A 20,708-nucleotide genomic window follows, 5' to 3' on the forward strand; every position below is an offset into this window, starting at 1 on the left:
CACATAATTGGGGTGACGTGTGTATGGATCAGAGATGGATTAAGGATAAATCAGGCCCAGATCAACAGAGGTATCTCTATACTGTTTCCCTCCATCCACTTCAGTCTCCGTCTGTACACAGCCTCTGCAGTCCTGTCTTGGGGATTGCCTTGCAGCCGACCTCTGTGTTTTGTGTAGGGGATGGGAAGTAGGGTCTTGAACTGAAATCAGATTGCCCTTGTCACAGAAACTCTCTGGGCCCTGGAGCAAAGTGCAAAGGGATTCGTTCCCTTTGTTGAGGGGGTGCTGGTACCAGAGCCACTGGGAAAACCTGGCCTCCCCCAGCTTGGATCGGATCAGCTCAGAGCCAGGGCTCTGGTCACGTGTGGTAGCACCATTGCCCCTCTGAAGGACTCACTCTCACTCAGCAAACGTGCTCACAAACTTGGTACCTCCTCCAGAGACAGGGCTGAACTGTGATGGACAGTCAGGACCTTGCATTTGTTTTTGGACTGCTCTCTCCTTCAACATCTGAAAGGGGCATCTCTGTATTCGCAGCAAATGCAGAAATGCACCAGTCTTGGGCATCTGACCAGCCAGCCACTGTAATCATGCATTCCCTCCTGAGGAGGGCAGGGGTCTGGCTGAGTTGGTGGGCTGGAGGCCTTCCAGCTACACTCTCAGTCTCTAATGGTACCATGCAGGCCTGGAGTTTCTCTCTAAGCACCCGAAATAAATAATAAAAGCAAGGCTGGGCTCAGGCACCAACATTCGCACTCGCTCTCTGCACTGGATGCCCCCAGGCTGGGAGCGTTCAAATCTGGAGGAGCTGGCTCTGACTGTTAAATGGCCAGAGCCGTTTGCAAACTCAGGATCCCGGTTCAGATTTCAGATGCGCCCCAGTTCTCTGGGCATTCGGATCTGGGGCCTCATCTCTTCTCAACAGCTGAGCACTCAGCGAAGCGAGCGGCCCAGCCGTGTGGCGAACTGACCAACTAATCCCAAACTACACTTCCTTCCTAGCATCCAGGACCAAGACAAGAGGCTGCAGGCCCTGTGGAATGCCTGCGAAAACCTGCCCAAGGCCAACCAGAACAACATCAGGTGAGCGTGTGGGGCAGAGGGCTGGGTCTACATGCAGAGTAGCCAGTGATTTCACTTCAGGCGTAATTTTTAAACCAGTTTTATTAAACTGGTGCCAAAGGCTGCGTGGAGACTCGCACAGTGTGGTTTGAACCAGCCTTATTTTGGTTTAACTTAAGTCAGTTAAGAGCATCCCATGCCCACTGGCGAGCCGGTGTTCTGGGTCCCCCCGCTCTGCCCAGTCCTCAGAGGATATGAGTCCATTACAGCCCCAGGAAGGGAGCTGTAGCTCAGCCTATAGCAGCTTGTGCTTTTAGCTCTGGAGGTCACGAGCGCACTCCCCGGGGTGTAGGCCAAGCTGGCGGCTGTTGCCCACACCACCGTTTGCACTGTGGTAACTGATCGGTCTAAAAACAAACTTCAGTTAAACTGGTGCCATTTTCTTGTGTAAACAAGGCCTTAGTGGGAGGGTGGGAGCTTTTCCCTCCTCAGGCGCCTGCCTAATGCCCACTAATGTCAGTAGGATTGCTGCATGCTTAGCAATACAGGCCCCACCTTGCAGGCAGTTGAGCTCTCAGCTCCCCTTGAAGTTGGGGCTTTCAGCACGTCCCCTAGCGAGCGCTGCTGCAATAAGCAGGGAGCCTGTCTGGTCCCCAGGGGATCTGTTCTGGTCCCTGCGCTCTCAGATGCTGAGAGAGGGGGAGCTGCACCTTGTTGGGAGTGCGGCTCAAGTAAAGTTAGCCACGTAGGTCAGAGCCTGAATGCTCCCAGAGCAGGCCCAGGGCTCATGTCCCGCCACATGCCAGTAATGAGCACGAAGGTCTGTGGTGGGGGAGGATCGTAGGGCCCCCTCACCCCCTCATCCAGCCTGCTTGTGAACTGAACTTAGTCATGGTGGAAAAGCACCAAACTGACTTTCCATGGGAGGACGGCAGGCAGATCGCTGCGGGAGTTGGGGGGGGGGGGGGGCTAGCTCCCACCTGTGCCCTCTCACCTTTCCTGGCCTGTAGGAGAAGGGGGATGGGCAGTGGAGACCAATTTCTCAGTCTGCCCAGGATCATAATGCCAGGGCCTTCTTCACCCTGCTCTCCTGCACTGGCCGTAGACCCTGCACTTTGGGCCACTTGCCTTTTAATATGGGTTGAGCCCTCCTCTCCTAGTACCCATGGAGCTAGCAGCACAGGGGATGGGGGGGGGGCGGGATCCCAGACCAGGGCCGCAGGCCCAAACAACCCTTTGCAGGTCACAGGGGCACTGAGACTGGGGACACCTGCCTCAAAGCAAAAAAGGCCCCTTCTCTCCCATGTTGTCAGATATTTCACCGGGGATTTTCCAGGGAGTGTGGCACCGAACTCCCATTGGATTTCAATAGGATTTGGGCACCTAACTCCCTTAGGCCCCTTTGAAAATCCCTGCCTTACTTTACACTAGGAGATACAGTGATTAATGAGGAAAACCCTGTAAACTGGAGCTCCAGGCTGTTGTTGGGCTGTTCCCCCTAGATGAGGACAAGGTGACTGTTGACTGTAGAGATGTCCATGCCCTCGACACAGGAATTTGCTTTCCCCCCTGTGAGCCACCATCCTCTGAATCTGCCAGCCTTTGGGGCACGCTGCACGGTGCTGGTTGCCCAGGCTTTGGGAAAAGGGCACTTCCAGGGCGGGTATATCAGCCGCTAGGATTTAACAGTTAGCCCCCGAATAGGATAGGATTTCCTGCTGGATTTTGTTTGTGTTACCAAGTGCTGAGACCCCGGGCATGATCTGATCGTCAACCTTTATGTTCTTAGCAATGAAAATCAATCAGGCTGTGGCTAGCCACAAAGCCTATTTCCTAGCCTTACAGAAGGGAACTGGTGGTGGTTAGAGAGGGAGGCTGAGAGCTGGGACCCTGGATTCTCTCCCCAGCTCTGCCCCAGACTTACGGGATGACCTGGGACAAATCACAACGGGATTGTGAGGCTTCCTGCATGTTTGAGAGCCACTTCGAGCCTCTCAGAGGAAGGACGCTGGATGGTTGGCAGTGCAAGGATGTTGATTTCATGGTGGTTTGCGGCACTCACTGAAGTATTGACCTGGAAGCTACCTCGAAAGAGAGAGGCCGAGGCACCTGGGGCTCGGGGGAATAACCTGCATTTGGTGCATGGTTTTGCTGTGAATGTCGGGTGCAGAGGAAGGCAGTTGTGGGGAACATGCGCTGCACCCCACAGGCCCAGGTGACATTCTAGCCTCACCCTCTGCCTCTTGATCGCCTCTGCCAGGTACCTGATCAAATTCCTAGCAAAACTAACAGAATACCAGGATGCTAACAAAATGACACCAAGCAACGTGGCGATAGTGCTGGGCCCCAACCTCCTCTGGCCTCAAACAGAAGGGTAAGTGGAATCCACTGGTGTATGCGTGCATGTAACAGGGTCCCCTCGGTGCCCAATCCACAGGGGATATGTGTCTGTTACAGCCCCTGCTAGGGACCCTTGACATTTTTGCTCAAGCTGTAGCAGCTCAGGCTTTTAGCTCTGGAGGTCCCCAGTTTACTCCCCAGCGTGCTGGCTGAGATGGCGGTTGTCACACAAGTACTGGGGAAAGCAGGATAGAGCAGCTCCCAGGGGTGGGTGAGACGGGTGAACTGGTGGTTGCTGCTTCTGTTGCTGTTCTCCTTCAGCCCCATTGGCTCCTTAGCTGAGCATCCACAATTCCTGCTGAAGTCAGTGGGAGCTGTGGGCGCTCAGCAGTTCTGGAAATCAGGCCACTTCAGTATGGTGTGTTTTTTTTTTTTTTAAATCCTTTCCCTAAACTTAACTAGGACCATAGATGAAAGCACATCCCCTGCCCCATAGAGCTTGACAGTCTAACGACAAGGCACGCTAACGTGAGGCACAAGTGGCCGTTCCAGCGGAGGGAGGGTGAAGGGGGAAAGTTTAATCTGAGAAGGAAGGAAGAGTGGGTTGGATGAAGAGGCGGGTTTCCAGGGGCGAGGAGAAGAGGGGGTTCTGGGCCTGTGAGGACAATCAGACTGCCCCGGGTGTCGGGGGCAGCATAGACGGAGGCAGAAGTAGGGAGGTGAAAGGAGAGAACTGGAAGGAGCAGAATCACGGGTCCTGTGTAAATCGATCCCTGAAAATTCTCCTGGCTCCTTTGAGGTGGAAGGTGCTAGACACGTGAGAACATCGTCATAATGGCTGTGTTAGGGCCTCGACTTGTCACAGGGCTGGGTTAATTTTCTAGCCATTGGCTACCTGGCTGCTATGCCTGGTGTTACCCTATTTACTGTCCGATGTCGGGCAAGTCTGCAGTACGGGCACCCCAGCGCCAGAGTGTAGCTGCTTCCTACGTGGACAGAAAGGCTTTTTCCATCAGTGTAGTTAATCCACCTCCCCCAGCGGCAATTCTTCCGTCGACCGAACCACGTCTGCACCTTGGGTTAAGTCAGCTTAACTATGGCACTCACAGTGTGACCTTTTCGCAGCCCTGTGCAGTGTAGCTAGGTCGATCCACATTTTAAGAGTAGGCCAGGGCTCTGTATCAGTTCTGAAGGGCCTCTTTCCAGCCTGGAAGTGAAAGCGACCAGCTGTCTGGGTGCTATTGGGAGCATTTCCCAGCATGCCTTTCTGGGGTGCGGTGTGAGTGGTGGGGTGCACCCAGGGTAGAAAGCAGCTGCTGTGCTGCTAAACAGAGCAAGCGGGGCACACTCAGATCCTCAGAATGCAGCTGTGGCTCCCCACTGGAGCACAGCGGCTGCAGAGTTGCCAAACCTGGCAGGCACGTCTGGGTAAAAGGCAGCAGCAGAGCTGGCGAACGGGCCATGGCCTCCTGACATCAGAGGTCAGTGGAAGGCTAATACGCAGCAGCAGCCCAGAAGCCATGGAGTCAGGCAAGCATCCAACCATCCCTTCTTTTGTGTTGGCCTAAATCCTTCTTTATGGTTAAATCAAGAAACTGGAGGCTTAATTACAGTCCATGCTTCCAAGGGCAGCAGGCTGGGGAAGTCGCTGTGCAATCTGTTCTTGGAGATGCCCTGATTGCAGTAGAACCACGTGAGCCCGTATCCCTGCTTGCTGCATGCTCAGTTGCTCCTGGAGCATGGCCCTGCAGCTTTGGAGCTAATGGTGCCCACAGGAAAAGGAAGTGACGCCATAAACGAATGCACAGTTGGGTTCAGGCTCCTTTAATAACATGATCCGTAAGCTGACCACTGTTCTTGCCGTGACGGCGATGTCCCTACGCTGCGGCTAATGTCCTGCTGCATAGAATTACCCCGTGGGTCAAAGTGTCATGTTGGTAAAAATGTAGGAAACTAGTAGGGAATGATGGGCCAGGTTCTCAGCTGGGAGTAGCAGCAGTACAGTGGAGCTCTGCTGATCTACGGCAGCTGAGGATCCATCCCAGAAACGTCACAGTCGTTAGAAAGCAACATCAGACGTGATGTGTTCATTTAAAAGCATCTAGCGCCTGAGAGAAGCGCTTTATATTAGCAAGGTAAAGGGAGGGTAACGAGACGAGGGAGGGGAGGCAATGGGTTAGTGCGCTCCTGAGGCTGCCCCTCCAGGCATTTGCACACCTGCTGAGAACTGGAAAAGCTGGGGGGTGGGAGGGAGCTGCAGGGAAGAACTGAGGAGCATCGGCAGAGCTGTGGGAGGGTGCAGGTCTGTAATACCAGGCCGGCTGGAGGGTCCCACTGGACTAGCAAGGGAATTGCCAGGCAGGGCTGTGGTGCACTAGCAGAGCTGCGTTGGAAGAGCAGGGGGACCACGTCAGACGTGGCACGTGTTGGCTTCGGCCAGCGCTATTAACCATCGTGTCTGTGAGCCCCAGCCTTCGCCGGTGCTGAGCTGCTTCTGCCGCCCCCCGTGTGTTGCAGAAACATCACGGAGATGATGACGACGGTGTCTCTGCAGATTGTGGGGATTATCGAGCCCCTCATCCAGCACGCTGACTGGTTCTTCCCCGGAGGTAGGCCGTGCATCTCCCGCCGGGCGCTGCGTGCTTGCGCAGGTATCGGCGTTGGGAGGGAACATAATGGAGCCGGCCCGCCAACGCTGAGCCTGAGGGGATGAGGGGTGGGGGACACAAGCGTCCATTCCACAAACCGGCTTGGAGGCCAGTGAATGGGAAAAGGCCTGGACGGTCTCCATCCACTTCCTGACGACCAGGCACTGACACCAGAAAACCTGCTGCGGCCACTGGCACTGCTGGGCAGAGGGGCCGGAAGCTGGGTGGGGCGGGCCCTGCAGATGGCCCTCTCTCGCCCCGGGGTAGTGCTGGGGCCTTGTAGAGAGAGCTGTGCACTGTCACTGCGCCCGACCAGCTCTGTGATTTGGGCTGTGGGGCCGCCAGGCCTGCACCTGCCCCAGCTCTGCCCTCCGACTCCACAACTCTGGTGGCTTCGGAGGAGGTTCCTCCTGCTTGGCCCCACAAGCCCCCTGTGCTCCATGGCCCCAGAAGGCCAAGTTACCTCAGACAGAATCCAGGATGGAGCGCAAGGTGGCTTCACTCCAGCCCAGCCCCCAGTGAGACATGTCTGTGGAGCTAGAGAGAGACCCTCACTGCTCCTCCGGCCCACTCCAGCCATCTCTCCCCTCCAGCTCCTTACCTGATGGCTTATAGTCCCTATCCCTCATGCAGTCAGCGGCTGGCTGCCCACAAGGCTCGTCCATGTTCCCAGTCACTCCTCCCACCTCATCAGCAGGCTCCCTGGTGCTGCTGGCAGTGGGAAGGGTTCTGTGTCTGTACAGAGCCTGGCACAATGGGTCCTGGCCCACGGGCGAGCTCCTAGGCACGACGCAGACTAGAAATAACAGCATAACCCCTCACTGCCCAGAGCCCTCTGCCTAGTCTGGCTGCGAGGAGATGCCCCTGAACAACACTGTACCCTCTTGCTTCCCCGACCAGACATTGAATTCAACGTGACCGGGAACTATGGCAGCCCCATGCACGTCAACCACAACGCCAACTACAGCTCCATGCCCTCCCCTGACATGGACCACTCCGACCGCAAACAGCACGACCAGGCCCGGCGCCCCCTCAGCGTGGCCACGGACAACATGATGCTGGAGTTTTACAAAAAGGATGGGTAGGGCCTCTTCGCTTCGTTGCCGGGGTTTGGTTTTGGTGTAAGTCTGTTACAGTTGTATGAGCCAGAAGAGGCCGCGCCTGACATAGCCTTGGCTGGGAGATCTGCTTGGGACAGGGGGGCCATGGGCACCGTATCCTGTAGCCTCCGCACTGGTGAGCTCGGATGCCTCGCTGCCTTGTCACTCCCACCCTCCCCTGCTCCTGACCCCTCCACCCTGTCCGATCAGCTGCCTTTGGGCCATTTTAGATGGGAGCAGAGCCATTTCCCCTCCCCCACCTCCACCCTGAGGGAAGTCACGTTGGGGAGACAAGCTCCACCCAGAGATGAAGGGTTGGGGCAGGAGTCTCTGGAGAGCCCACTAAGTGGGCAGTGCTCCCGAGCCCTCGTCCTGCAAGGAGCTGGCTTGGAGGCGCCGGAGTGGGAGCAGAGGGTGTTCAGAGGGAAGCGGGCCTGCCATGAATTGTTAGGATGAGTTTTCATCACTGGGGTGTGAGAGGCGCAAGCCAGGCGTTTGGGTCTAGCTCAGCCAAGACCAGGGATCCCCAGCCTGCTCAGCAGAGCCTTTTAAGGAAGCCATTGTCCTGCCTTGCTAGTTGTTATGAGTTCCTATGCACTGATGCGCAAACCCTAGAGAAACACAGAGTCCGTCCCTCAAAGGGCACCTAGCCCCCCGCAGGCCGTACCCATGTCACTGAGACCACATGTCTGGCCTGAGGAAGTCACTGCAGGTTCAGGTTTGGGAAGGAGTTGGGCATTGCCCTTGGGGGGTGAGGGAACAGTGAATACTAAGTAAATGTCCAGGCCAGCCCCCCGAAGCTATGGGTCTGTAAATGGACCTGCCCTGGTAGGTCTCCAGGGGCTACCGCAGTGTGAATGTTCCATGATGGGGATTCTTTGCACTTGATCATACCTTAGCACTTCGTAACAATTAATTAATTCATACGTTTCCCAGTGAGGATGGGCAAATGTTTTACTCCCCCTCCCCCCCTTACAGAAGGATGAATGACATGAAGTCAGTTGGGCCATGTCAAGTCACCAACAGAGCTGGGAAGGGATCCCAGGAGTCCCGACTCCTCCCCCGAATCTCTCGGTCTAACCACTAGCAAGCCACCATCCCAGCTTTAGTGTATCTGGTGAGGAAAACAGCCCAGCTGTGTGACAGCTGAATTGGCCAGCTCCGTTGGCATGCACCCCGGTCCCTCTGCAAATCTCTGGGCAGCATTTGCATTTCTCTGTGCACACGGTGCAGCGCAAGCCCAGGAGAGCGGGTGGAATTGGAGCAGAAAGAGCACGCATGCTGAATCAGATTGGGAATATGGCCCAGAGCCCTCAAGGAGCGGGACGGAGGTGGGTGAATGTGCACAAGGGGCTGCCCGTTGGAGTTGTGAGTTAGCAGCAGCCATACTGGAGAGGCAGGCTGCTGCCTGCCTGGATGACAGCAGCCTACGAGTCAGGATTCTCCACCACTGCAGGCAGTCTGGGATTCCTGAATCTCAGCTCTCCAGGCCCCCCGGCGTGCAGGGTCTCGCCCACCAGAGACAAAAATCAAACCTGAAACATCTTAAAGAACAACTTCTCTCCCTCCCTCCCCACTTGCACACAGCCCCGTCTCCCTCCCACACACTTTGCACTTACCAAAAGTTCCCATCCACTGAGCAAAACCGTCTTGTGTTTGCAGAATCCTCTGAAGTTTCTTCCAATGCCTCCTTTTCCATTGAACAATCTGCTTGTCCTCCTCCTGCCATAACCAGGATTCAAAGACCTGTCGTCCTTACAGTGTTACCTTGGCCCTCTAAACTCCTTTCCAAACAACAGTTGCTATACCCAATGGAAGCTTTTAGCCTTAGTTTTCTTTTACACTAATACTTGTATGTTTCTGTCCATGCAGCCTTAGGAAAATCCAAAGGTACGGTATCCTCTAGTAGCCACTGGACCCTTTTCAGGCCACCTGTGTTCTGAACACCAAGCCAGAGCTGTTCCAGTAGGCAGTGAGGAAGCCAAAACGCTGGTTCTTCGACATTTAGTGATGTCAGGAGGCAAATTCTGAGCTGGTTTCTCCCCTGGTGGATCGGTTTCATGGGGTGTAAGCCCATGCCCAATTTGGTCCGATTAGTGCAATTGCCTTAAAAGTCCATTGCACTTTCATAACTTTGGGAAAAAAATAAGGGCTCACTTCCTCTTTTGGAGTGATTCAACAGGAAGCTTCTCCAGCTGGGAGGAATACAACAGCGTCACTACCTGGAATGCTCTCCTATTCATTTTGGCTTCTAATGGCCCACTCAAGTTTGTGGCTGTTTGGAAAGACCTCACAGTAGGGCGGCCATTTCCCGCTGCCACCTTTGTAGTGAAAACTTTTGCCACACACTACAACAGGGCTGCTTGCACAGCCGTCCTCACCTTCCCAAAGGTTGTGATGGGCCGCAGCAGCTTCTGAGCAAAACCAACAAGATCTCGGGCAAGTTGTTACTTTGGTAGCAATCTCTCTTCTGGTGACACTATTGCTCTCTGCAGGGTTGGGAGGGGGCCTGAGCCAATAGCCAAGCCCTAACTTTGATCCTGACCAGTGGAGCCTCCGGGCAATGCCACTGACAATGAAGGCATGTTTGGAACCTACCTACACAGTTCTTCCAGGACAGTTCTGACCCTCTACAACCCCTGCTGCCCTGCAAGTTGAATTCCACTGAAGAGCAGTGGGGTTCCCCAGTATAAGAGGATTTTTTAAAGGGCCAGAACTGGATCTCATCCGAAACAGGTTAGGCCAATCCTCCACTGAGGGTCCTGCACCAGTCTTGTGTCCCAGTGTTTCACGAGGAGCCGTTGGGCTGCACTGTTGCTCTCTGGAAGGAAGGCTGCCAGGATCTGAATAAGCTTTACCAAACTGGATGTAGTGAAATGTTTTTTCTCCCCTCTTGCTGCAATCTGTGCTTTATTTCTTTGCTCTGAACCTTACTTCCAAGATGGTAAGGGAGTGTCTTTGTGTTCCCCCACTCAGCATGGGCGTCAGGGTGATGGACACATCTTGGGTGGCCCGCAGAGGCACCACCATAGTTCGAAAAGCGTCCTCCACCCCGCCTGCCATGCAGCCCCCCGCGCCGCCTTCCGATCTCGCTGCTACTCCTCAGTCACCAATTCCTGAGCAATCTCTTGATATTTCAGCTACTCCCTCCCCTACTCCAACTAGCTTCGGCTTCCAGCCAGGAGCCGAACGGACAAGGTAAGTCCAGGTGGCAGCAACTGCAGTTGCCGCTGCTGCTTTACGTGGCCTTTGTAAACACGCCTAGCTCCTGCTCACCTGCATGTGCCCTTTTGATTTCACGCTTCTGCTTTCTGGTGTGTGTGAATCCAGGCACAAAATAATCCCAAACAGTGACCACCCAGCAGCCAGGAAAATCCCTGAGCAGCCTCGGCGGAAGTGCTGCTGGAAAATGCCATTTCCAGGCTGGCTGGAAAGACAGACGTTTTTGCAAAAGCAGAGACTGGATGCTCAGGGCAAATCCTCCCTTATCCATGCTGCAAATCTGATGGAGATTCTGCGCTCGCAGTGCATGCACCTCACCCACAGAGGGCGCTGTGCTAGGAGTCCCCTATGGAGCACTCCCGTGGCTGGGAGAGCAGGAGACAGGCTCCAGGCTGTCATGTGGGAGCAGGTAGTGCTAACCTAGCGGTCTGTTTCATTGGCCCTGCCTTTCAGTTTTCTCAGTCCTACCCGCCATTCCCGCTGGTCTCCCACAAACAGGCATTCCTTGGCCAGACCGATCCCCCACATCACCCCATTCCGCTGGCTGGAAGGAAGATGATAGAGGCACTGCTTTTGGGGTCTGTTACACTATGTGGGCCAAGCACAAGCATGCTCTAAATTACACCAGCAACTTGTGCTCTTCTAGCCGTCCTGTGTCTCTCCCCCTCCCACCCCACCCCCTTTGCACACTTGGGTGCAGATTGTGCACCTGGAAAAAAGCTGGATGGCTGTGAGCAAATTTTGCAGCCAGTTTCGGAACCTCCTTTGCAAATGTGCTTAGCCCTGAAATGTCTTTCCCCGAGCCCATTCCTGACTAGAACATCCTCCCACGGAGAGGGAACGTTCACTTCCAGTGCCTCTCTCAGAAGGCCCCGGATTTATTTTGTGTTGGGGGATTCACACACTGCTTCCTGGCGGGCAGCCGGAAAACAAGTGAGGCTGTCGGTGCAGTCACCCGCCTGCGCAGGGAGTGGGGCCGATGTGACTCCTTCGTGCTTCCAATCTGTGCTTCCTGCAAGTATGGAAGTTAGCTTCTAATGTGCTGCGTTCCAGGGGGCTTCCCAGCACCCAGCCAGCTCAGCATATGTGCCAGAGAGATTTGTGATGAGCCCTGGCAATCAGGTAGAGAGCTTACACAGACCCCATCCCTTAACATGAGCCACCCTGACTCAGTGACTGAAAGCACCAAAAAAATCAGCTGTCCTTGTGCAGATGCTCATCTGCTCCAGACCTGGATTTTGCTCTGATTTCTGTGCACCTGTTGACAGCATTTCTTCCCCATCAGTTGTTTGGTAAATTATTAAACACTTGCACATGAAGGGCCAGAACCTGATCTCTGTTACATCGATGTAAATCTGGAGCAGCCTTGTTCATTGCAGTGGAGTTACTCTGGATGTACACTGCTGTAACAGAGACCAGAGCCTGCCACAGCTCGCTCACTCGTTAGCTCCTATCGTTGTGTTGAATAGCCGCGACCCACAAGTCCCATGGCCCCTACTTCCACTGTCTGCGTTCACCTGTCTTGGGTCACAGTGTATCTCCCAGTTGGTACGTTGCACCTGCTCCTGTCATCATCTGAATGTGTTCGTTTTCTTATTCCCTGACCCTGCTTAGACGCCTTTCTCACATGTCAGTGTCCTTTCTGCCTGACTTTATGCAGATGTTACAGCATTAGCCTCAGTTCCCAGGACTATGTAAGTCTGTTCCCCTCCCCTCCCTGAGAGCCAGCCTCTGCAGGAGACACACGGAGGGCACTTCCATCCCTGTGGGTGGGAGATCTTGCCGTGTGCTCTCTTTCCATTTCCATCATGTCCTGCCTCCCTCCTGGCGCCCTTTCTTTATAGACTGGTGTTGTGCTAAACAGAGATCAAATGGGGCGATGCGGATCCAGGGGCCGGGCGGAGGGAGAGGAACAGGGCCGAGAAGCAGACCCCTATAACATGAAAGACATGCAACAGCATTAGAAAGCGTTCCATGCTTCCCTGCCCCGCTCCCCCAGCGGAGGGCTCTCCCTTACCCAGCGAATGCATGTCCAGGAGTTTGGAAAGGGGGTTTAGATGTCACCCTTTAGGGCATCACCACTGCAGACCCTTTGACACTTGCCTGGCCTTCCATTTTGGCACAGTGCCCTGCTATTCTGACTATACTCCCTGGCTTGGGCCCTCTCTTTGCCACTCCTGCCTTGCCGTTCTCTAGATCAGTGGCTCCCAGCCCCAGGCAGTGCACTTGGTGCTTCAGGCTTTGTGACTGGCACCCTGGGCTACCCTTCCCTCCTGTTATGATGCCCTGCTGAGCTAGGCCCCAGTGAAGAGCCTCGGCCCGCCTCCCGTTCAGCCGTGAGCACCCTGGCCTTGTGTGGCCCTCGGGTGGCTTGTGCAGTTGTAACGCCAGAGTGCGGCCATGGCTGGGTCAGGTTCGAGCCCCCAGGGCCACAGAAGGGCGACGGTGGGCACAGGCTGCAGCCTTAGGGCCAAACTCTGGCCCCCGCTTCCCCAGAGTAAAGCCAGACACTCTGCAGGTTTCAGTGGTGCAATGAGTCCATTGACCCGTGTAAGCGAGCTCAGACCCCAGCCCCAGTGCCGTCCCCCCAGGAGGCTGGGACCCACTGCTCTGCCCCCCCGGTCCCGCCCCCCTGCGGCAGACTCTGGGCTCAGTGTTTCTCGTGGCGGTCTTTGTTGTTGTTGTTGTTACTCTTCTTTGCTTCTCTGCCAGCCTCGCCGCTCCGGGTGGGTTTCTCCCTGTACCAACACTTCTGCTCTTGTTTTTGTCTGTCTGTCTGTTTGGACATTTTGCAGCACGGATGATGTGTCGTCTAGTTGGTTGGACTCCTGTTACCACTACCCTTCCCCCGAGGACGACAGGCCCCCCCCTTACCCTTGCTATCAGCACCTCCGCTATTACCACCCCCAGGCTCGGCCTGAGGCCCCCTTGCCACCCTACCGGTGGTCGGGGCACAGCCAAACTCTGCCTCCCCGCTCCTCCTCCTCCTCCTCCTCCTCTCCCAGCCCTCAGCCGCTTGACATTAACTCCAACCCGAAGCCTTGCTTCCTGCACCTCCCCAAGCAGAGCTCCCTCACCGAATCGCATGCTCTCGAAACTAATCTCTCCACCCCCTCCATCAAACCCCCACTTGTCTTAGCCAAACCAGACCCACCTGGCGCTCCCTACCTCTCCCTTATGTCAGCCTCTCCCCCCTGGGTCGGCTGCGCCAGCGACAGAGGAGCCGGCCTGACTAGGTAAATACCTGTGTGTTTGAGGGTGAAAGGGCCATGTGCGCGGCAAAGGGTTCAGAGCCGTCGGCTCGCCGTGCACCGCGGTGACAGCCACCGGGCAGGGACAGGCCCCGTGGCCCAGGCCGAGCCTTCTCGCCCGAGAAGCTGCCATTGCATGGGTCGGCTCTGGGCAGCTCGTGAAGGGGGCGGACGGGGCACTCTGCCAGGCACTGCCACCTTCCCATCGTATCCCAGCCTGTTTCCCACAGAGCAGGGGCGCAGGGCCAGCCCTTCCCCCACCCGTGACAGAACCACGAAGCAAGGAATCAAAGTAAAATGAGCGTCACAGGCCAGGTCGCACCGCTGTTGATCCAGAGCAACTCCCTTGACCCAGCGGTGCCCTCGTGAGCCGGTGGGGTTAGCCGCCTCTGCAGTGCAGGCTGTGAATGACTGCTACCTGGCCCGGGCAGCTTGCAGTTGCTCACCCAAGGAATCCTGATGAGCCGTTACATCGCTTGCTATGCTGCCTTGTCCAGAGGTTCTTTGCTGCTGAGTGGCCTGGACCCCTCTATCCATTTCTTGGCCATTGCAAGTGAGCGCCATAGCTGGGGATTAAGAAATGGACTTGAGGAGGAAGCTTTAAAAAAAAAAAACCCAAAACCAGTCCCCACGACAAGTTCTTAGATGCATTGACTCCAAGGCCAGCAGCATCCCTTGGGATCAGCTACTCCGGCCTCCTGTATCACATAGGCCAGAGAACTGCCCCCAAATAATTCCTAGAGCACTTCTTAGCAAACAGAGCTCCCTCTGGAGGAGCAGCCGTTTGTGGGGAAGGGAGGGGTTTTGTTCTGCTCTGTCTCAGCTGTATGCCATGCGACTAGGAGGGCTACAGCATCGCTTCATGCTCTCATTGTGCTCCGCCTGCTTGAAAAGACTTACGCATGTCTTGAGTCCAATGTGTAGCACGTCTCTGGAAGCACCTTCTGTCGGGAAGGGGGTTGGCTTTGCCAGTGCAAACGGCGGCTCTTAGCGAGGCCTGCATGCCGGAAAACAGACCAGAGTGCGAGGAGCGTGAGCCAAGTGACCCTGGGCTATGGGGCAGAGGGAGGTCCATGGGGTGGCTTCAAAACAAAGGGACTTACATGTTTTCCTCCTTGTTCCTGTTTGTTTCTTTACAGTACTTTAAAAACCAAGGAGCTGTCGCCCGTGTCTGGGCAGAAAGGCAGCCCAGGCTCCGGTCATGTGGCCCCATGTGGGAGCATGCAGCAGGTGGCCAGTCCCACTCAGCAGCTGTCCACGGAGCAGAGCCCTCACACACTGCGCAAAGGTATTTGCTGCCTTCCCAGGCCAGGCTAATGTAACCGGTACAAGGTGATGAGTGTAATCAAGTAGCAAGCTTCGTGCACACTCAGCCAGGCATGGGTCGTGCCCTCTAGCACGGCATTCTGAGTGTGCGTGGGTGCAGATTGTCCGGCGGGGCCATTACTGGCTCAGGGATTTGAAGGTATGTTTTCCTGATGCCTGCAAAGGTGGTCTTTCATGTGCCTGGATCTCCACACTGTCCAGCTCACAGAAGGACTAATCATATGACCATCTGGCATTTGCATGCACCCTACTTGCCTAGTGCTGGATTTCTTCCAGCGATGGTCCTGTGAGGAAGGCCAGCTCTCCGGTAGAAGCCCTTTGCTGGTGTATCTATAGAGGCAAAGCACTCCGAGTGTGGATACACTGTAACGCGCGTACACACACACACGCATGGATGCATGCATGCTTTGCTGGTAAAAGTGCAGTTGTGTTGGTGCAACTGCGTGGCACAGCTCGGTTGGTCAGGGATCGCACACCTCATGCCCTGGCTGACTGAGCTGCGCTAGCAGAAGTTTGTGTGTAGACTAGGCCGAAGACTCCTGTCAGAAGGACAATTACAATTTGGTCTGGGCCAGATCCTGAGCTGGTGTCAGTCAGTTTAGCTCGATTTAGTCAACAGGGCTACATTGATTTACACCAGCTGAGGATCTGGCTCATGATAAGACTCATATGAAAACCATGTTGGGTCTTGATTTGACGAAGGCTGTTGCTAAATTACATGCCGTAGAGATCTCCCATCATCCCCATCTTTATGTCAGGGAAATGAGCTTGCCACTGACTGCTGGAGCTGAGGAAGACGTGACTAGGTTGGTTACACTTGCTTTGAATTTGGAAAGTTCTCATTGCAACCACAGACTTCTTTGTTTGTTTGCTCAAATGAAAGCTACAGATGCTCCGCAAGGGCTGCTGAGAATTCCCACCCAGAAGCAGGAATTACATCTCACCAGTTCTCATCAAATCCCCAAGCTGCCCTGTCTGGGCGGACCCCAGACACTGGGATAATTACAATGTGGGTCAGAGAAGCCTCCAAACGTCTGAGTACTCGTGCAAACCACCCCTTGGAACCTTTGGAGGTTGGTTAATAGACAACGGGTAAAATTTTCAAAAGCACCCGAGGGCCAGATTTTAAAAGGTATTTAGCTGCTTAAATATGTAGCTAGGCGCCTGGTGGGATATTCCAAACGGACTCAGGTACTGACGAGCCTTCCAGTGAGACTCGGGCTCCTAAGTGCCTAAATCACTTTTGAAAATGGGACTTAGACTCCTAAGTCACTTCGGCGCTTTTGAAAATTTTGCCCAATATGTCTTAACAAAAGCACACTCAGTACCTTGGTCAATGGAGCTTTCAGCTCCTAGAGTTCTGCCTTCCCTCCCCATCGTCCATTGCCACATGGAGGCGGAGTGGCCTCATGTGAAAACGCACTCCCAGTGCTGCCATGTGAATATCACACCTTCCCTCTGTCTTCCAAAACACATCTCCACAGACCTCAGAAACTGACGAGGCTACACACTTGTGCGGGAAGCTCCTACCTGACTGGAGGGCAGGAGTGAGCCCACGGATGCACAGTTCTCACCGGAGAGACCCAAGGAGTTTGTTCATGGCTAATGTCACCTGCTTGATTAAGTGAGCAGTCCCTGCAGGACATTGGCAAGGCCTGCCTCACAAAGTCATTTTGCTGGGAAATGGAGCTGTGAGGCATGGGAGACAGGCTGGAGTTCGCATCCCTTTGCTCCTGGGTTGACTTTAATTCAATGTTCATGAGTATGATCCCTTGTTCCACTGTGTTTGGCACATCCACCATGGTCCCTGTTACGTGCTGGTTCCCATCTCACAGGGGCTGTTTAAGCACAAGCCCCTTATGCCCCTCCCAGGTGCCATCTTGAAATGATCAAGAATATTCTGACAGCCACAAAGCTCTCCACTGGGATCCCTGGCGCATATAGCGAGGACAGTGTTTTCCTGAGAATGCGTACAGGACAGGTGCATTTGCACATGTAAGGATCTGTTTTGCATGCACAGCTGCAACCGTTGGCAGATATGGTGCTTTGTAACTGGCGTCCAGCCTGGCCCTTGGTGACCTTTCCCTAGTGTAACAGGCTGTCTTTGTGGCTATGAATAAGGAGGGGTTCTACAATCTGGTCCATGGAGAAGATAAGGGATCTTGCCTTTACCTTGGCTAGGAGCAGCCAGAGGGTTTTGAGCTGTAGGATGAGGGTTCTAGTCCAGGTTACCTATGTGTGTGATTTGCAGAGTAATCGCACGCAGCGCCTGGGTGTATTGCAGCACCAGAGCAAAAGAGCCCAGCTTCTCACATGCAGGAGTTGTAACATCAGATAGGTATAAGAAGTGCTAAGGACCCTGTGCTTCACTTAATGGCATCTCTGTCTCTCTTTGTCTTCCACAGTTTCAAAGAAGCTGGCTCCAATCCCACCCAAGGTGCCCTACGGCCAGTCAGGCGGTATGTCCGACCAGTCCACGGGACAGCCATCCCCCGTCAGCCTGTCTCCCACCCCTCCGAGCACCCCTTCACCCTATGGACTGAATTACCCACACGGCTACTCACTGGCCTCAGGCCAGCTCTCCCCAGCTGCTGCTCCTTCCCTGTCTTCTCCTCCTTCCCTGACGAGCACTTTAACCAAGTCTCGACCCACCCCTAAGCCAAGGCAGAGGCCCACGCTGCCACCGCCACAGCCTCCCACAGCAAGCCTGACCGGCGCTAGCCCGCAGTCCATGGACCACACCCTGCTAGATGACATGTCCCCCGGGGAAAGCATGTCCACAGGTAACCGAGCCGTTCGCTCCCTAGAGCTTTGATCAGATCCCTTGCAGGGTACACCGAGGGAAGAGGCGAATGCCTTCAGCTAGTTTGTCGCCACGCCAGCAAGTCTCGGTGGCATCAGTTATCTGACGAGTCGGTGTTATCGTGGGCTGAGGGGATGAGCATGGGGATGCCAGAGTCCACTGTGCTGCAGGCACTACAAAGGGAGTCAGTGCAAAATCTGACGCCGTTGGGCCAATGGAAACATGCTCCTGGGTGTTTGGATCCAGGGCCAATATGCAGGGTCTTTAAGATGCTTTTATTTTAAGGAGTGGTGGGGACAAGTTTTAACTCTTACATCTCTGCATCCCCCTCTGAATCCGGGCTTCCTTAGAGGGGCAGTCGCTGAGAAGGCAAATACCTGAGTGTAAAACCTGCCCTGGCAGTGAGGCAGAATTTAAACGGTCAAACACCTGTGTATGAAAACACAGCTCTTTTCTACCACGTGCTGTGTTGGCAGCCATCCCACACGCTGAGGGTCCTTGGTGAACCCTTGGTGCCGCCCTCAAGCCCTGGAGTGCAGCAGACAGGACTTGTGCTAGCTGGCTCGGGTGCTCTGTTCACGGAGGCTGCAGAACAGATTTCAGAGCCATGCAGGCTTTTGTTGTGACCCATCTGGTGGGATCTTCTCCACACTGCAGGTTGAGCCCTCGCAACAGCCTTTGGTAAGTCTTACAGTTGGCTCCCTCGGTTTTTTAGAACTGTCCTTACACACACACACACACACTCACACACCTCTCTCTAGGAGATGCTTTGAGGCATCCCCTGAGACCTCCAGATAGGTGGGGAAGTTGATATAGAAGTATAGCATATAGCAGAAGGCAACCTGGCCCAAGGACCTTAGGATGGCGACAGCATGTAGGCCTATCTGGTGTCCTTTTGCCTGCTCGGAGAGTCTGGTCCTCATTTTGAGGTATATCTCATGACCCCTAATGAGTAGAAACACGGTATACATGGTTGGAAACATGGGAATCGTAGCTTTCCACTGATGTACAGAGGATCTTTCTACTCTTGACAGTTCGTGAGAGAGGGATTATTTCGGGGATACTCTTGCATGTCCACTGACTCCTTTACTTGTAGAACAGCATCTGTGGCCCAGCCAGTCCAGCCCTGAGCCGCTGGGTTGTGCTCGGAGGATTCACAAGGGAAATAATACAAGTGCCCCCTAGTGCTCCAGGACTGCAGAGCGGGCGATGGTAAATAGGAACGGCAGATTGGTTTGTGTCTGAGTTCTCTCCATGCAGGTTTCGGAAGCTCGTTTCTTTATACTGTAATGTATTCTATGTTCTGTTTTATGACTTGACAGCCACAATTCTCTGAACCGTGTTTCTGTTGTGTTCTTGTCTCCTTGTTGCTGCTTATTTTTGTTTCCTTTCTCCCAATCCTATGATTGTGTCCTTGCAGCTGTTTGAGGCGAGTGATGCAATATTGGATAGGTGTGAGGGGGATTCTCAGGGTAAGCTGGAGTTCCCATGCAAACCTCGCTCCTCTGGCACTTGAAAAGCTAACCCCCTAGACTGACCTCCAGCAGCTGGCTGTTGCGTCAGATTCACCACTAATTCCATCTCGCTCTCTTTGGCCTTTGCATGGGGCTCGCTGAACCGGAATTGCATGGCTTCTTGGGACTGTGACCCTATCACAAGTTCACCAATAATTACCTTATTAGTAAACTTGTTCCTTTTGCTTCCTGGAACCGCTGGCCTTTGTTCCCGCCCCCTTTATATATTGAAATCAGTAAATGAAAACAACCCTGTGACCAGCTCCTAACCTTCCCCTCCCCTCTTTTCCCCTCCCAACCATGGCTTAGAACTGACCCATATGAATAATTTCTCCCTCTTCCATTTCATGTATTGTTTTTCAGAAGGGATGTCATGATATTGCCGCTCTTAATTGCCTTGATTGGGTAGTGATGCCGATGGTATGTTTCCTGGGGATATTTGGCATCACTAGGTGGTGCTTATTTACTCTGACCAGGAGCACTCTGGAAATGCGCGCCGATAAAACAAACGAGTAGCCTCATGCAAATGCGCTGTAGCTTTAAAAGCCCAGTGTCCTAGGCGATGAATGAGGCTTGCATGCTAGGCACATGGTATGGGACTGTTAGGCTGAGCATCCCAGTTGGTAAAAACAGCCACTGTAAGTCACTGCAGTGCCCCATCAGTATAACTCCACCTGCACGCACAGGGCCAGCACGTCAGTGGGCCTCCACGGTGCACCAACGGATGCCCTGCACGTTCTGATGGCATGTGGACTGGACGAGCGTGCGTCCACAGGCTGGCCTCCACCGCGGTGTTAGCGCCCGCTGTAACTTGAGTGTTAAATCTAACTGACCAAAAATCTCTCACTCCACCTAGGCATGCTTTGGACTCAAGCTAGCTAGCCTGTCGGGGGATGCGTAGGTGCTCCAGCTAGTAACGCAGTGGGAACAAAGCTATTCTGTGCTGCTAATCCAGCCACCCTGGGGAGCTCCAAGGTGTGGCTGCTCTCACTAGAGCTAAGATAACTTGAGTACAGCTAACTTGAGCTAACACTGCTCTGAAGACAAGCCCTAAGGGGCTGTCAAGGCTAGAATTTTTGCTCCTGTCTCCACACAAGTTAATTGATTGCCATTTAGCTCAAGTTAGCTAACGTGTTTGTAAATACGAGTCCAGTCCCTCCACAAACGCTTGTCCCAGGGCTCAGGTATTAGTGGTTTATCCCGGGATCCAGCCATGGGCAAGGCCAAGCATTACTAGAGCATCTAGACTAACATTTGCAAGGCTGTTAGCTAACTTAAATGGAAACGGGCACAAAAACTCTAGTCTAGACAGACCGTAAATAGCCATTTCACAGGCTGTAGTCATGACAACACACCCTGGTTTGCTATGATCTTCCCCTTTATTTTTCCAGCAGGGGTTTCCTCAAAGTCTTCCCATTACATGCTGCAGAACCTTAGTCTGA

At 54.2% G+C, this 20,708-nt stretch overlaps 1 protein-coding gene across 14 annotated transcripts in view; it reads left to right on the forward strand.

Annotated features, from left to right (window-relative positions):
- Positions 1-20,708, forward strand: part of ARHGAP44 (Rho GTPase activating protein 44) — a 144,378-nt gene that overhangs the window by 118,080 nt on the left and 5,590 nt on the right. For 3 of the 14 annotated variants that reach the window (XM_074972138.1, XM_074972136.1, XM_074972143.1), the window contains 9 exons: positions 1,003-1,083; positions 3,323-3,436; positions 5,920-6,011; positions 6,951-7,131; positions 9,023-9,040; positions 10,127-10,348; positions 13,168-13,608; positions 14,763-14,911; positions 17,355-17,732. In XM_074972138.1, the coding sequence (XP_074828239.1) occupies positions 1,003-1,083; positions 3,323-3,436; positions 5,920-6,011; positions 6,951-7,131; positions 9,023-9,040; positions 10,127-10,348; positions 13,168-13,608; positions 14,763-14,911; positions 17,355-17,732 (1,676 nt within the window). Of the gene's footprint in view, positions 1-1,002; positions 1,084-3,322; positions 3,437-5,919; positions 6,012-6,950; positions 7,132-9,022; positions 9,041-10,126; positions 10,349-13,167; positions 13,609-14,762; positions 14,912-15,832; positions 16,023-17,354; positions 17,733-19,172; positions 19,225-20,708 lie in introns of those variants that run through there. The other 11 variants (XM_074972140.1, XM_074972137.1, XM_074972145.1 and 8 more) reach the window with 9 other exon arrangements.

Source organism: Natator depressus, chromosome 14, assembly GCF_965152275.1.
Source record: "Natator depressus isolate rNatDep1 chromosome 14, rNatDep2.hap1, whole genome shotgun sequence".
Taxonomy (NCBI): Eukaryota; Metazoa; Chordata; order Testudines; family Cheloniidae; genus Natator; species Natator depressus.